Below are 15208 nucleotides of genomic sequence, written 5' to 3'. Positions count from 1 at the left end.
CATCTCTTTATCTCTGCGTCTATATCTCTCCACTACCCTCCCTCCCGCTCTCTCTCCAACTCGCTCTCTGTATCTCTCTATCTCCCTCTCTTTTTCGCTGACGCTGCCCTGTCAGGGATTTTAATGAGGTGCCAGCGTTTGAGGTGGAATGGTGGAGGTGGAGAGATGGCATTAAAACCCTGATATTCAGAGAGCCTGTGTGTGTGTGGTTTGCTTTACTCCATCGACACGTGTGCAGCTTAAAACACCTCACACCTCCCGGCACCGGGATCCAAAGGGAGGAGGATTCTCAGTGACGTGAACGTAACAGCTGAGTTCTGTTTGTATCTGTAGGTGATTGTCCTGTGTGGGAGGTATTTGTGTTAAAGAAGTAATTCATGTCCATAATTGCTCTTTAGTTAAAAAAAAAAAGACGTTAAGTGTTTATTGCAAACTGAGGTTCATTCATCTCGACAGCCTGCAGAAGATCGTTAGCTGAAAAATACTTTAGCTGCAACCTGTTTGCAGTTTGATTCCTTCAGATGTTCCCGCTGTGCAAAGGCTCCTGAAACAAGTGGCTATAATCAATATTTTCGTATTAACAATGGATCACATGGCTACGTATTGGCTGAGCAGTTTATGTGAGCTGCTTGGTCAGATTTATTACTCAGCACATCCAGGAAGTCGTTCCCTCTGAGGAAAAATAACAAAAAGATGAATTAAGGTCCTAAAGTTTCTAGTTAATAAACTTTTGCCATTTCAAGGTGAACTCAGGAATCTGGAATCACAAATAAATTTGTCCCACTTTGGATTTGGTGAGAAGATGAAAAATCTATAATCAAAAGGTAAAAATATGAGATCTGTGAAACTAAAGCATTAAAACCCAGCAAAGTGTTGTTTCTATGAATATCTCAGTTTTGCCGTGAGATATATCAAGGTTGTGCTATTAGTTGTAATCGGGCCAATATGGCAAATTGCTCAGTTGATTGTGTGAAATGATGATGACGCTGTCGGCCCGTCTCTGTCTACATCACCATGAAGGAGAGTGAATTACTAAATTAACAGCTGATTATTCCTCGAGACTTCAAATCACTTTGCCCTACCTGTCAGCGGCGGCTCGGCTAATGGCCGCAGTTAAACGCTGAAATTGTGCAAATGAATTGGGAATTGATTTGACTGGAAAAATTCTCTCCTCAGGTTCAAGTTGCTCTCCCAGGAAGAGGGCGAGTACTTCAACGTCCCCGTGCCTCCAGAGGGGGAGGAGGGCAACGAGGAGCTCCGCCAGAAATTCGAGGTGTGTGTGTGTGTAACGGTAGTGTGTGTGTGTGTTGATATGGCTGGCTTGTGAATGTGTGTGTGCACAGTGCATCTTTGTGTGTCTGAGTGAGAGCCTCTCTGGGAGAGCTGTTAGCAGTTGGCAGAGGCACTTATAGTGCCATCCGGTCTGGCACACTGCGGGTCCAGACGTGTGTGTGTGTGCATGCCCGTGTGTGTTTGGCTGACCAGTAAGCCCAGTCGTTAACACATTTTGCAAAGGAATGGTAAATCCTGCTTTGCACTGTTCCTCTTTCTTCTTTTCCTCTTCATCATCAGAGGCTCGTTTTCTGATGTGTTGATCACAGAGTTAAGTGGAAGTGTTCCGAGACAGTTTATCTCTCATTTCCTCACCGGCCTCAGCTTCTGCTCCAGATGTGTTTCATGATCTGGTTTCAGGAGGAAAACTAAACCATTTCTCCCAGACAGTCCAATGAGTGAGATTGATTCTATAGCTCGAGTCTGTATAGCTAATAGGGAGCGGCCAGTTAGCTTAGCTTAGCATAAGAAACATCTCACCTGGCTCAGTAAAGTTTAAATGAAACTCTCTATGAAATGATAAGAAATAATACGACATTGTCATGTTTTACTTTACACACATAAATGACATGGTAATTATGGAGCTTTAAAGTTGCTGGAAGTAGGATTATTGTTACTTTTGGACACTTTCATTGTCACATTCAGACTCTTAAATAAACACCCTATCTGGATGTGAAGGTTTTATGGTTCTTCTCTCCTTCAGTTCCTCCCGCTCCTCATTCTGTTTCCTCCTTCTCTCTCCTTCAGTTATCGGTTCTGTCCTCTGTCACCTTCAGTGCTCCCCCTGTGTGTTTCTTTCTCTTTGTCTGTTTTCTCTTCCCCTCCATCTCTTCAAGGTCACGGGCCTCAGACGTTTACTGAGACACATTCTCGGGGGTGGCTGGCTATCTCACACACAGACACACACACACACACACACACACACACACACACACACACAGACACACAAGCTTGAGGGGGAACCTCCAGGGTGAAGCTCAGAGAGAAAGACAGACACAGGGACGGGCAGAGAGAGATTTCAATTTGGTAACATGACCTGCACACGCCTCCTTTCATCCTATCCAGAATCACACACACACATACACACACATATAAGACAGTCACAGCAATAAATTATGCATGTCATGGGTGCACACACACACACACACACACACACACACACACACACACACACACATTGGCATTCACACTCAAAATGTTATTCAGGGGAAGTTAAGGAGCAGAAGACTAATGTCTATAAAGTGGTTATTCTTCTCTGGAGCTGTGACACAACCAGTGGTCGATTATGTGCATTGACTTAAGTGCAGTTTGCAAGATCTTGCACTTAATATACACATTAGACTACTTTGTACTTGTACAATATTTATCTTACAGCTGTAGTCTGTATTTACTTAGCGAATTAAGAATTTACAAATGAAACCTGTTGAGCTGTAGCTTGAGTGTAAGTGATGTATTGTTGGTATTGTAAAATAGTTACAATTACCAAAACTAACAACAGTTTACTGCTATTTACATTGAATAACAACCAGCAGCATTGACCACCTTAACATGCACTCTCTTGATTGGCCGAGAGATGGGCGCTTACTGGTCTGACTCCGCTAACACTTACTAGTCAGGGTCTCTCCAATTCAAACATTCTTTCCCACGTTTGTCTCTCAATTTACTTTCTCTTGATGTTTTCATTCATACCTTTTTCTTCTTCGGTCCCTCACCTTCTTTCTTGGTTATGTCTGCTTTCCTTCCTTGACTCTGTTTCTCTATTTTCTTTTTAATGCAGGTTGTGAATTAAAGGAGTGCAAGTGCATTAGCTAATGTTTGTGTTTGTGTAAGTGTGTGTGTGTTTGTGTGCGATGTCACCACAGATGGAGACAGATTGAGCCTTTTATCCGTAGATGAGTCAAAAGCCGTATGGATGCATCACACATACACAGCACACGTCTCACAACAAACAGTCCAGGGAGCAGCAGAGTAGTTTGATGCTTTACTCTGTCAATTTCCAGGGCAGAGGGAAAAATTACTGCAACTGCACAGGACAGAGGTAGAGCTGTGTGGATTAGCAATTTAAGATAAGATTGGATAAGATAAGATGTATTCATCACGTACGTCTGTTCCTGAGTGCGCAGGCACTCTGTTAAATATCTTAAGATCCTTTTTTAAATTGTAGCACGGCTTAACAAAGTGGAAAATAAGATTATAATAGAAGTTTCTTATGTCAGAGATGGGACAAGGTCGAGGCAGAGGCGGATAAATTGAGAGTGACAGACATGAATAAATGGAGAGTCAAGAGACACAGGCCAAATTTATAAAGATGAAATGGAAATGAATTATTTTAGAGGAAGAGATGGTACAAATTTTTGCGGAGTGAGTGGGAGAGAGTGGTTGAAGGACAGAAACAAGGGAAGTGGTGACAGTTATGAGTGAACAGTGAGTGGCAGACTCACAGGGAGGCTACATTTATTATGGAAAGTGTTAACTGGGGAGTAAAGGGCCTGTACAGAATAAATGAGGGAAAAAACGAAAATGGAAGAAAGGCATACAAACTTTTTTCGATAAATATATTAGTCTCTTCCACTTCTGGATTTACAAAAATGTTTTGTTTGTGCTTTTAAAAGTTTTGGAAATGATATGTCACAGGCAAAAGATGATTTTAGGAAATATACATCTTGGGTTTGAATAATTGACTGTATCCTCTAAGGTTTAACTGTCATAAGTCCCACTGTTTGTTACACATTTCTTTTTTCACTCTATAATTTATTAATTTTTACAAACTATTAAATGTTTTTTTATGTGTGTATGTTTGTGTTTTTCCAACAAAACCTGCATCAAGATAATTAGGAGCATGTATTTCAGTTTTCTTCAAAAGAGCCATTCTGTGCCTGGCACGTTAAAGATATAAATGTTTAATGATTTTTCCAGGTCTTTCCCTCATGTTTGCCAATATGAACGCCACAATCGCCTGAGTTGTGTTTGTACTGAAACAACAAACTAAATTATTCAAATGATAAATTAAATGTCCTTGTGCCACGTGAAGTAAACTACAGAGTCACAGCATCACACCCTGATGGTTCGTTATAAAAGTCTTTATTAATACTTCTAAAGTATCAACATTTATTAAATAATTTATTCAGTATTAAAATAGTCGACCAGATGTTTGCAGGTTCTGATCACAGAACAAACAGGACAAAAGTGCATCAGGAAAGCAAATCACTGTCTTCTCTCAACAAATAATTAAATATATTCCTCTTAAAAGCCCCTAGTCTCCTTGAGTGTTTACCAGTTTGTCTCATCATGTCCTCTGTTGTCTCTTTCCTCAATCTAGAAAGCTAAGCTTGGTCCAGGCAAGAACATAGAGGGCAAGGCGGCCAATGCTGCGGCCCGCTTCGACGCCAATGGCAACCAGGACCGTATGAAGCTGAATGACTTTACCTTCCTGATGGTGCTGGGAAAGGGCAGCTTCGGCAAGGTGAGGCCGTGGTGTTGATGTGTGTTGGTGTCTGTCTTGTTTCTGTGTCAAAACGTGTGTAGACAAGCAGCTGAGATGCCGCTTGTCAAATGTACAGTGTTTCCACTTGGAAGCAAATAAAGGATGAATCATTTTCTGAATATCTATAATTCGAACTTGTTAAAACATCCATAAATGTGTTACGGTCTGCAGCAGGCAGGAGGGATTCAGCATAATTCAGCAGATCGCCTACGGAGTCAACTGAGTATACTTCCTTGACCTCCTGTTATTCTACACCTAACGTTTACAGCCTAATTCATTTTTTGGAAATGCAGAATATACAGCAGCCAGGCCCATGTGAACCTAGTTGAATATCAGCACTCTAACTGTGTGCTATGATAAATACCTCCGTGAGCATTTGTGTGTTTTGTGTTTGGCTGAGTATTAGAACTCGCTAATCTAACACACAGGGATCCACACACAGAGCTTAGAGGAAAGCAAAGAAAGACAAAGTCCTGGATAGAGATGAAGGAGATGAGGTGCAGGTAGACAGAGATGGATGAAGGTGAAGGGGCGAAGAGGGTGACGTGACAAGAGCAGAGAGTGATGAAAGGCGAGGGAGACAGAGATGTGAGGGGATGGTGGCAAGGTTGACATGAATGAATTGAGCGAGACGTAAAAACGTCAGACTGGATGAAAGCATGGGAGCGGGGGGGAGGGAGCGGGGGGGGGGGGGTGGGGGGGGGCCTTGGCGAGGGAAGGCTGACATGAATGAATGAAAATCGAGGCGAGAAACAGAAAGAAAGGGAGGATGGGGCCAGAGAGACAGAGGGAGAAAATTGGGTAAAGGAAGGGCAGAGCAGCAGGGTGGAGAGAGAGAGAGAGAGAGAAAGAGAGAGAAAGAGAGAGAAAGAGAGAGAGAGAGGGGGCAAGTGACCGACAGAGGGAGAAAGAGAGAGACCATTGTCTGTGTTCCAGACCTGTGTGCTGGCTGCTTGTTTCCATGGCAACGGGCGTTTAAAGCCACACTGATGCGTCAACGTGGAGAGACTGAGTTAAGGCTCGATCGTTACCGGAATACCAGACACGCACACACACACACACACACACACACACACACACACACACTTGCTCAGAGACACACACACACACACACACACGGAGACGTGCTCAGATACGCATGAGTACACTCCTTCTGTAGAAACACAGGATGGAATGTATGTGAGACTCAATACATGGTATACACACACACACACACACACACACACACACACACACACACACACACACACACACACACACACACACACAAAGCTGGTGTTAATACCAGCTGATAAGAGAAATAAAGATACAATGACACATTATTGAGTACGTCAGAGATGGAGACAAACACACAAACAGATGCTTACGTTATGTGTTTGTGTGTGTGTGTTATCCTAATGCTTCCTGAGGTTGCGGGGGAGGCAGGTACCTTCAGCGCAGAGCTTTCTGCTCCAGTGTCTGAGGACATCTGCATCACAATGCTGCTGCTCACGTTTCACCATGGACCTTCAGCGGGATAATGACATACACACGTCAGTATCCCATGCACACATGAAGGTGCTAGAGCTTGTCGTCATGACTCCACACGTGACGAGCTAGTGCTTCACATACATAAGCTCACATCTGCTTATGGATTTCTACTGTTATCGGACAGCACTTCAATACCTAAGTGATTTGTTGCAGCTCGGTCGAACTTTGGTTCGTGAATGGGTCAAATGGACGAGTGTATAGGTGGTCGGTTGAATTCCAGTGTGGCCCAGACACTAAGCTGACTCTGGTTAGGTTTGCTTGTGGTGTCACACACCAATACATATAAATAGTATAACTGTAATTACAATTATATTAATCTGCGTATTGTGACCTGTCAAGGAAACAATCTGAACTGTGGCACCCTGACCGGCTCAGGGACATAGTTGTTTGCATGATCATGTTAAAAGTGATCTAAAATAAAAAATATAATAGTTGGAACATTAATTCTTCTTGCAGCCGAAAGCTTTATTCTCAAGCTTTATCATCATGAATCTCAATAGAAAGAAAAAAGGGTCCGGACGTGAACTACACCTTGTCACAGTAATGACTGAATAGACGACATGATATGTGACTTTTAGAAGAACACAACACGGCCCAACGCAATAAAACACAGTGCAGTGCAGCAGAGTGTGGATTCATTTATTTTCTCTGAGTAAATTCACTCTGCAAGGTCAGCAGAGAAAACACACTGGCATCATTTACGACACATGACAGTTAATAACCTCGGGTCTGCTGTTGTGTCAAATGACCCTGAACCACTTTTCTTGGATAAAAAGGGCCGACAGTGACACACACCACAACACACACACAAACACACACACATGGTGAGAGCAGCCGGTGTGTGTAAGCGACACTGTGACCGAGATCGTGACGTGTATGAAATCGCTCAGAAGGTTGAAATGATTGAAACAACATCTGGTTGTCGTCATGGGACAGTTGTTGCTTGTGTGTGTGTCTGTGTGCGACCTTTGTTTCCTTCAGTGAAACCTGGAGACTTCTGCGTCTTCTCTCTCTGCTGCTGGACTCGTCCTTGTCTTTGTGGCGGCATCAAAATCCGCTTCAGGCCAGATGGCGTCTTTCCTCTCTGATTTCACTTCATAGAGTTTGTATTTACATAGAGTCACACTGGCACCATATGGGATGAGTCCATGCAAACAGACACACACACACACACACACACACACACACACACACACACACACACACACACACACACACACACACACACACACACACACACACACACACACACACACACACACTCAATTAATGGCCACCTGCATACATCGAACTTCAATGGATATTAAAACTTAAATGCTGAATATTATAGTGCACATTCTTGAACTGTGGCTGCCCTCTATGCAAACACACTTTCACACTCACTCTCTCACACACACAGAGACACACACACACACACACACAGCTTTCTGTCCATCTGCACTGCTCTCCCTGTAGATGCCTGAACCCAATTAACCCTCGATATTAACATACCTGAATATTTATAGGACATAAACAGTAAAGCTGAGTTTCCGGTCTCCTGTGCGAGGAAGTGGACGGAAGGTCACTCTCGTTGCTCTGCTCTTGACTCGGTTTGGGGAGAATAATGAACATGTTATGGTTTCCATTTACATCATTGAGCATTAAGACACTTATTTAAGGCCACTTACAAAGAGTGAGCGGGTCGTATAGATCTGTTCGTTGCTCACAAGACACTTGACGGAACATGTCGCTTTTTTCATATCTGTCACCGTGGCATCTTGCTGTGTCTGAGAAATGATATATTCAATATATCCATAATCAATAAAACTCCACTTCACCTGAGCAGTTGTGCGGCTGCGAATGTTTCCCCCGCTCACGAGGTCCACCCGGTGTTTTATGCAAATTAACAATGGAAATGTAATTAAAGTGCTTGAAAAAAGAAATACGATTGGATGACGGTTCCTTTTGTGGAGGTCCCAGAACTCAATTAGCCCGGTGGAATCTACAAACACACCATGCTAGCCGCACAATGGAAAAGGCTCTGCCGTTTTTCTACTTCCACATTCTTCCTGCCGGCTCGCACACTTGTTTTAAGATAAAACGTTAAAGACTGCTTTTATTAGAGCCGTGCAGTCAGGCGAGTAGTCGAACACGTGGAAACGGTGCTGCTGCAAATCTGTGCTGATAATTCAAAGTGCAGGGAAACTGAAAACCAGGTATCTGACGCATTGTAAACCTGAAAGAGAAGTTTCTGCTGTTAGTTTTCTGGAACTGATGCTTGAAAGTGTGAGATTTAATGCAACTCTGCAAAATCCAAAATGAAGTTGTTTAATATACACCAGTTTCATTCTTGTGGTAGACAATCAAAATGTTTCAAACAATGTTCAAACTCAGAGAAATCCCCAATTTTATTCAACTTAAGATAATACACCGGTTTCTATTTTCTTCTCTAACGCATAGTTTAACTTTACACGCACACACTTACACACACACACACACACACACACACACACACACACACACACACACACACACACACACACACACAGACAACTTAAAGTCACAGCTGCTCATAAAATCCCTCCATACATATTTCAGTCCAGAGAGATGAACTCCTCCGACCTGCTGGGTCACAAGCCTGCTTTTACTTTGCCTGCTTTTACTTTCATGAGACGACCTGCGAGCTGAGACTTGACCCACATTCAGTCGGCTATTTCCAGCAGCTCTCTTCTCTTTTCAGGAAAGAGGAGAAAGGGAAAGAAACGTAGGTAAAAAAAGGAGAAACCAAGACGGCAAAGGGGGAGAAAGTGGTGAAGAAACAGGGCGAGAACAGGATACAGCAAACAGAGGAGCTGAGAGAGGAAGATGAGTTAATAAGGTTGAGTCCACAGAACGAGTCCGACCTTGGCTACAAGACACTTTATCTGCTGAGTGCGAACACACACACACACACACACACACACACACACACACACACACACACACACACACACATGGATCAGCAGCAATAGAAAATATGTGAATGGGATATTAAATTGTATTTTTGTTACTATGAATTCAAATAGGATTCTGACTTTCCCAGACCACTGCCGCTCCCTCTCTCCATCCTTACCTCTCCTCCCAACTTTAACTCCCTTCTTCATATTTGATCCATCCCATTCTTTTGAGCATGATGTCCCACGAACAGAAACCAATCAACATATTTCTTCACTTGGATAAACTCAGATGTCAAAGGTCAAAGGTCATTGGGAAGTCACAGAGCTCGTTTTTCAGCTTAACTCCAGACGGAGTAAACTTCCACGTTGGCTGTAATCACACTATGTAAAAGGAGTCTTGAAGCTCCTCCTTCCCCTTTGTCCTACCTTTTTTTTTTTCTGTTTTTCTCTCCTCAGGTGACATCTTGAAAAATGATGACTCAGTCCCCCCCCCCTCTCTGTCCTTACTCTCGTTATTTTTGCCTTGACTGTCGAACCCAAAACAGTCAGACAAGCTTTTCTTTATCACTCTGCTTCTTTATCCCTGACCTTAACTGAACCTCTACTGTGTCCGCTGCCTTCCCTTTCTCCCCTATCTCAGTCTGCCGCCTGTCCTTGTCCTTTCTATCCCTCCTTCTTTCCCTCTTTCTTCCCTCTACCCCTCTTTCCTTCCAGGTGATGTGACAGAAGCTCTTTGCCCTTTTAAGAGTTTGAATATCGATGGATTTACCTGTGTCTCACGTCTATCGTCTCGCTCCTTTTCTCTCTCTCTCTCTCTCTCTCCCTCTCTAGGTGATGTTGGCGGAACGTAAGGGGACGGAGGAGCTGTACGCTGTGAAGATCCTGAAGAAGGATGTGGTGATCCAGGACGATGATGTGGAGTGCACCATGGTGGAGAAGAGAGTGTTGGCGCTGGCTTCAAAACCCCCGTTCCTAACACAGCTGCACTCCACCTTCCAGACTATGGTACGTCTTTTTGTATCGTCGGGACACGGATGAACCTCTGGGGCCGGCGGTCAACACTGGACGTCCGGGCCAAGACTCAGTCTCTTGTTTTCCGTGCTCTGTTCAGTCACACTCTGGTCTTTTCTCAAATGTGTCCCTTCCCTGCAGATTCTACATATTCACAAGAAGAAACCGTTTATAGAGATTACCCCCACACTCAAAATACACCTCGCGCAAAAACCCTACACTTCACAAACCCTTTACCCACCGGCCTTAACTATGACTTTAACCTGTTATTGTAGTTCACTGTCGAATGGATCATCATTTGAAGCTAAGCTCTGATTGGCAGTTAGGATTCAGAGCAGGTGATTCAATAACCACAGAAGTGACACCCCTCCACACACTTGCATTGTATGTGATCAGCTGTGAGCCAGCGTGTGGCGTCCTGCTGAAGGGCACAGCGGCAGTGCTGCGGAGCGCTGTGGTCTGAACAGCAGCCGCCCGGCCTGCTGTCGCCAGCTCACAGCCAGAACACACAGGCTGCATTCATATTTGATTCGTGCTCATCCTCTGACACATAATCCATAGAAATCGTAGCGTTAACAGAGGAGTAAATGCGGCTCGTCGGTTTCATGCAACAACTTCATGTCGTGCACATTCACATGCTGCTTAAACATACCCACACATTTATGTTTCAATTAATTATTGTGCATCAATTTGAGGTTGTAGTAGAGGGCTAAAGGTTGACCTGACCTACAAACACACACACACACACACCCACACACTAGAAGGGAGCGTGCTAATCCTCCCGTCCTCAGAGCTAATTCTCCGACCGGAGAAGGGCTTTCATACATATGGGACTTAGCAGGCAATTATAACATGCATGCATAGACACATGCACACCCGTATACGATGTGTAGTGCACACACTAATATATTTTATTCACACATACAGTGAACTGTACACAAACGTGTAGCCGACTTATCAAGCAATGCAGGCAAGGATGCTCACACGCACACACATGCACACACACACAAACGAGCATTAAAAGTCATGACTCACAAAACTGAACAATATTTTCTCCAGACACACAGACACACACACGGCCACAAACCAAATCCCTCCACGCTCTCTCACATACTGCACTTTATTGCCAATTTCTATAGATAATGGAGAAGAATTGGCTCTTAAATTGATGTTGCTGTGTTCCCTCAGTTGGAGAGTGATTGGACGCAAGGACGACAGCCCAATCGCCTCTGTCTCATTGTCCTCTTCCTCCTTCTCTATCGTTTATCCCCTCCATTTTCTCTTCTAATGTCACTTTCACCCCCTTTCTTCTGCATCCGTGCTCTAATCTTCTCTCGTGCGACCCGTCGCTACCTTTCGACCCCGACAGCCACCCCCCCACACTCCTTCTCTCACTATCATCACATTTCTCACTGACCTCTCGCCTGCTTTTTATGAACATTTACGATTATTTGACTTTAACCGTCTCTGTCTGCCCTTCTATCTCTCTGCAGGACCGTTTGTATTTTGTCATGGAGTACATAAACGGTGGAGATCTCATGTATCAGATTCAGCAGGTTGGCAAGTTCAAAGAGCCACATGCTGTGTGAGTACACACACAGACACACACACTCACACAAACACACACAAACACGAAGCAGCATTTTAAGACGTAAAAGCCGAGATACCTTCTTATCCCATCATAACACGATATCTTAATCCTCTGCTCATGAGTGTTTCCCAGTTTAGTGACATATTTTTAATCATAGTGAACAAGCCATCAGCAGTTTGACTGGCTCAGGTGATGGATGAACAACCCAAGCTGTGCACGGGGATGAAATATGTTGTTCGCCCCAGTGCACGTGAAAGTAATCCAGCCGCACCTAAGAGTTTCCAGCGTGTGGTAGAACACCTCCAAAGCTGCAGAATATAATTGAGGTGGCTGGCGAGATCGCCGGTGTCAAGCCGAACCGCCGGGCTGACGTGTTTGACAAGCGGGCTGTCGGGCAGAGCGAGAGCCGTGGAGGGGTTTGCCCTTCATCTACTTTATAGGGAATTAGAGTTTCTTCCATTTTGCAGAAGGTTTAGACGGCGAAAGGGCAAGTTGAGCGGAGTGAACAACTCTTTTATCAAAGGCCATCAGCATGTTGTGTTCGGTGTAATTTATGTGTCAGACAGTAGTCAGGATCTTCTGCTCCGAGGATCCTGACTAGGGTTGCAAAATTCCGGAAATATTCAAAGTTGGAAACTTTCCATGGGAATTAACGGGAATATACGGGAATATACGGGAATATACGGGAATATACGGGAATTAACGGGAATTAACGGGAATTAACGGAAATTAACCGGGAATAAACTGGAAATGTTGTGGGTAATTTATACTAACTGTATTTACCTTGTCATATACAGACATAAATATAAACATTTTGTTGTCATAGGCTGATTTGAGCCCTGAGGAAACTTTGGGCACTTGACTATATGCTTCTGCATCGTTGTGTCATTCTTAACATAGGTCTTTGCACAGTATTTCCAAATGTACACAGCCTTTCCTTCTACATTGGATGGGGTGAAATGTCTCCACACATGAGATAGTGCACGTGGCATTGTTCTGTAGAATTAGATGAGAAAAAAGTTTGTAAAAAAACACTAATGCAATGCCAGAGATATAAATAGTTACCCAAACAATTGGAATAGTCTGTAAAAATATTTTACAATTGATGGATAAATTAATGGAAATAGGCTAGATGAACAGATGAACAATCCTCAATAAGCATGCTAATATATTTTCCCGAGTAATATCATCGAAACGTACCTGACTAGTCCTGCACACCTCAGTAGGCCTCAATAGTTCTGTAGTGTGCAGGATGCTGGGAGTTATCTGTGCATGTGATGGAAGAATGCACAGTGGAGGGTTGCAATTCAACGTGCAGCATGTGCTGCATTCCATACATCTTTAAAATAGAGTTTTGAATGATGTTTTTATTGCTCAGCGTTTAATTTGCATAGTTTAATTTTTTTCAAAATTCCCGAGCTTAATATTCCTGTGAAAAGTTTCCGGAAAGTCTCCGGAAATTTACCGGAAACTTTCCACCCCTTTGCAACCCTAATCCTGACGCCTTAAACATCCGGCAAACTTATTTGACTGCATATTCTCCGCCGCCATCTTGTTTGTGCACTCTACAGACGGACGCTGATTGTGCGCGCCCATGCACACATAGTTAACTGCGTGGTCAATGTGTCCAGACTCGTCCTGTTGATCTTATCAGCTGCTCTCTGGCCTTGAAGAGACAGCGTTGACCTTTACGCTGACACGCACACCCACATGTGCACACAAATTACCCCTCTGTTTTCCCCCCCTGTCCTTTCCCTCAGACTCTTTCTAATTAATGTTGTTGTTTCTCGATGTGTGTGTGTGTTTGTGTTTAGATTCTATGCTGCGGAAATAGGCATCGGCCTGTTCTTCCTTCATCTAAAGGGAATCATCTACAGGTAACCTTAGTACCACAACAATTGAAAAAATAAAGAAATGTTTAGATGACAGAGGTGAAGAAACTTATAGAATAAAAGAAGTAACATAAACTTGGACTCTCTTCTTCTTTCCTCCGTTATCCTCGTGTTTCTCTCCTCCAGAGATCTGAAGCTGGACAATGTGATGCTGGACTGCGAGGGCCACATTAAGATCGCTGACTTCGGAATGTGTAAAGAGAATATGAACGATGGAATCACCACCAAGACCTTCTGTGGAACCCCAGACTATATAGCTCCCGAGGTAAAGACTCTCTGCATGTGCCACGTTCAAAGGGATGTTATAAAGTGTATTAAAAACAGAGGTTGGACATATACGTTTAGCATGTTCTAGTTGAGTTTAGTCATAAATGTTCCTGTGTAAAAATAAACGAGTCTTCATATATGAACAGCCTCTATAAAACGTGTAGTTCGACTTCTGTTCCCAATGAATTGAAATTAAATTCAGGATTGCAGGAACCCACCAGACTTTCATGACATGACTGTGTGTTTTCATATTTCAGATCATAGCCTACCAACCTTATGGGAAATCTGTGGACTGGTGGGCCTTTGGTGTGCTGCTGTATGAGATGCTCGCTGGGCAGGTTGGTCTCTGTGTGTGTGTGTCTGTGTGTGTGTGTTAAGTCTTTTCAAACAATGTGTGAGTCAAACTTCTCTAATCAGCCTTTGTATTTGTGACTGAATGTGAGAAAAAACCAACGCTCATTATCAGAGCCTTTAAAATTTGACATTTTCTAATGAAAGGTCAACCACTAAATTATATATATGAGTCTTTTGTCTCATGTATTAATCATTGATAAGAGCAAATGTGACAAACTCAAACTGTGGATGTCTCCGTTTGGGGGGGGGGGGTTGTGTTTTTAGTATTAAAGGCCTTCAGTTCAGAAACAAAAGGTTTCAGGTTTAATATCCTTTAATTCTCCTCTCGTCTCCTCTTCCTCTTCTTCTTCCTCTTCCTCTGCTTCTCCTCTCCAGCCTCCATTTGACGGCGAGGATGAGGATGAGTTATTTCAGTCAATCATGGAGCATCATGTCTCCTATCCAAAATCCATGTCCAAGGAGGCTGTCGCTATCTGTAAAGGGGTGAGTGGAAACACACACACACACACACACACACCTACACAAAACACACACACAGAGCGAGCTTGGAGAGTAATACATTTGAGTAAAGGATGCAGGAAAAAAAAAAGGGAGGAAGAATAGATGGAGGCAATGACGGATATCAAAATTATCTGCGTAATTAAAACTATTATGAAGGAACATTTATTTGTAGAGAAACAACATTTTTCACGTGTGGCTATCTGCTCTGCTCATCTCTACATCTCTTTCCTCTCTCACCGCTCTCTCTCCATCTCTCTCAGCCGTCTCTCCATCTCTTTCTTCCTCTCTACTTTTCTCTATCTCCCTCTCCTTTTCTCTCTCTCCATCATAA

The 15208-nt window shown here is 43.4% G+C and overlaps 1 protein-coding gene across 1 annotated transcript in view; it reads left to right on the top strand.

Moving 5' to 3' along the window:
* LOC133023475 (protein kinase C beta type-like) overlaps window positions 1-15208 on the top strand; it is a 57610-nt gene that overhangs the window by 34953 nt on the left and 7449 nt on the right. Inside the window, exons 8-15 of the mRNA XM_061090513.1 lie at window positions 1177-1273; window positions 4652-4795; window positions 10093-10266; window positions 11766-11857; window positions 13678-13740; window positions 13882-14020; window positions 14280-14360; window positions 14752-14859. Of these exons, the coding sequence (XP_060946496.1) occupies window positions 1177-1273; window positions 4652-4795; window positions 10093-10266; window positions 11766-11857; window positions 13678-13740; window positions 13882-14020; window positions 14280-14360; window positions 14752-14859 (898 nt within the window). The remainder of the gene's footprint in view (window positions 1-1176; window positions 1274-4651; window positions 4796-10092; window positions 10267-11765; window positions 11858-13677; window positions 13741-13881; window positions 14021-14279; window positions 14361-14751; window positions 14860-15208) is intronic.

The sequence above is a fragment of the Limanda limanda genome, chromosome 17 (assembly GCF_963576545.1).
Source record: "Limanda limanda chromosome 17, fLimLim1.1, whole genome shotgun sequence".
NCBI lineage: Eukaryota > Metazoa > Chordata > Actinopteri > Pleuronectiformes > Pleuronectidae > Limanda > Limanda limanda.
Note: the sequence above shows the minus strand (reverse complement) of the source record. Positions and strands in the feature narration are given on the sequence as shown.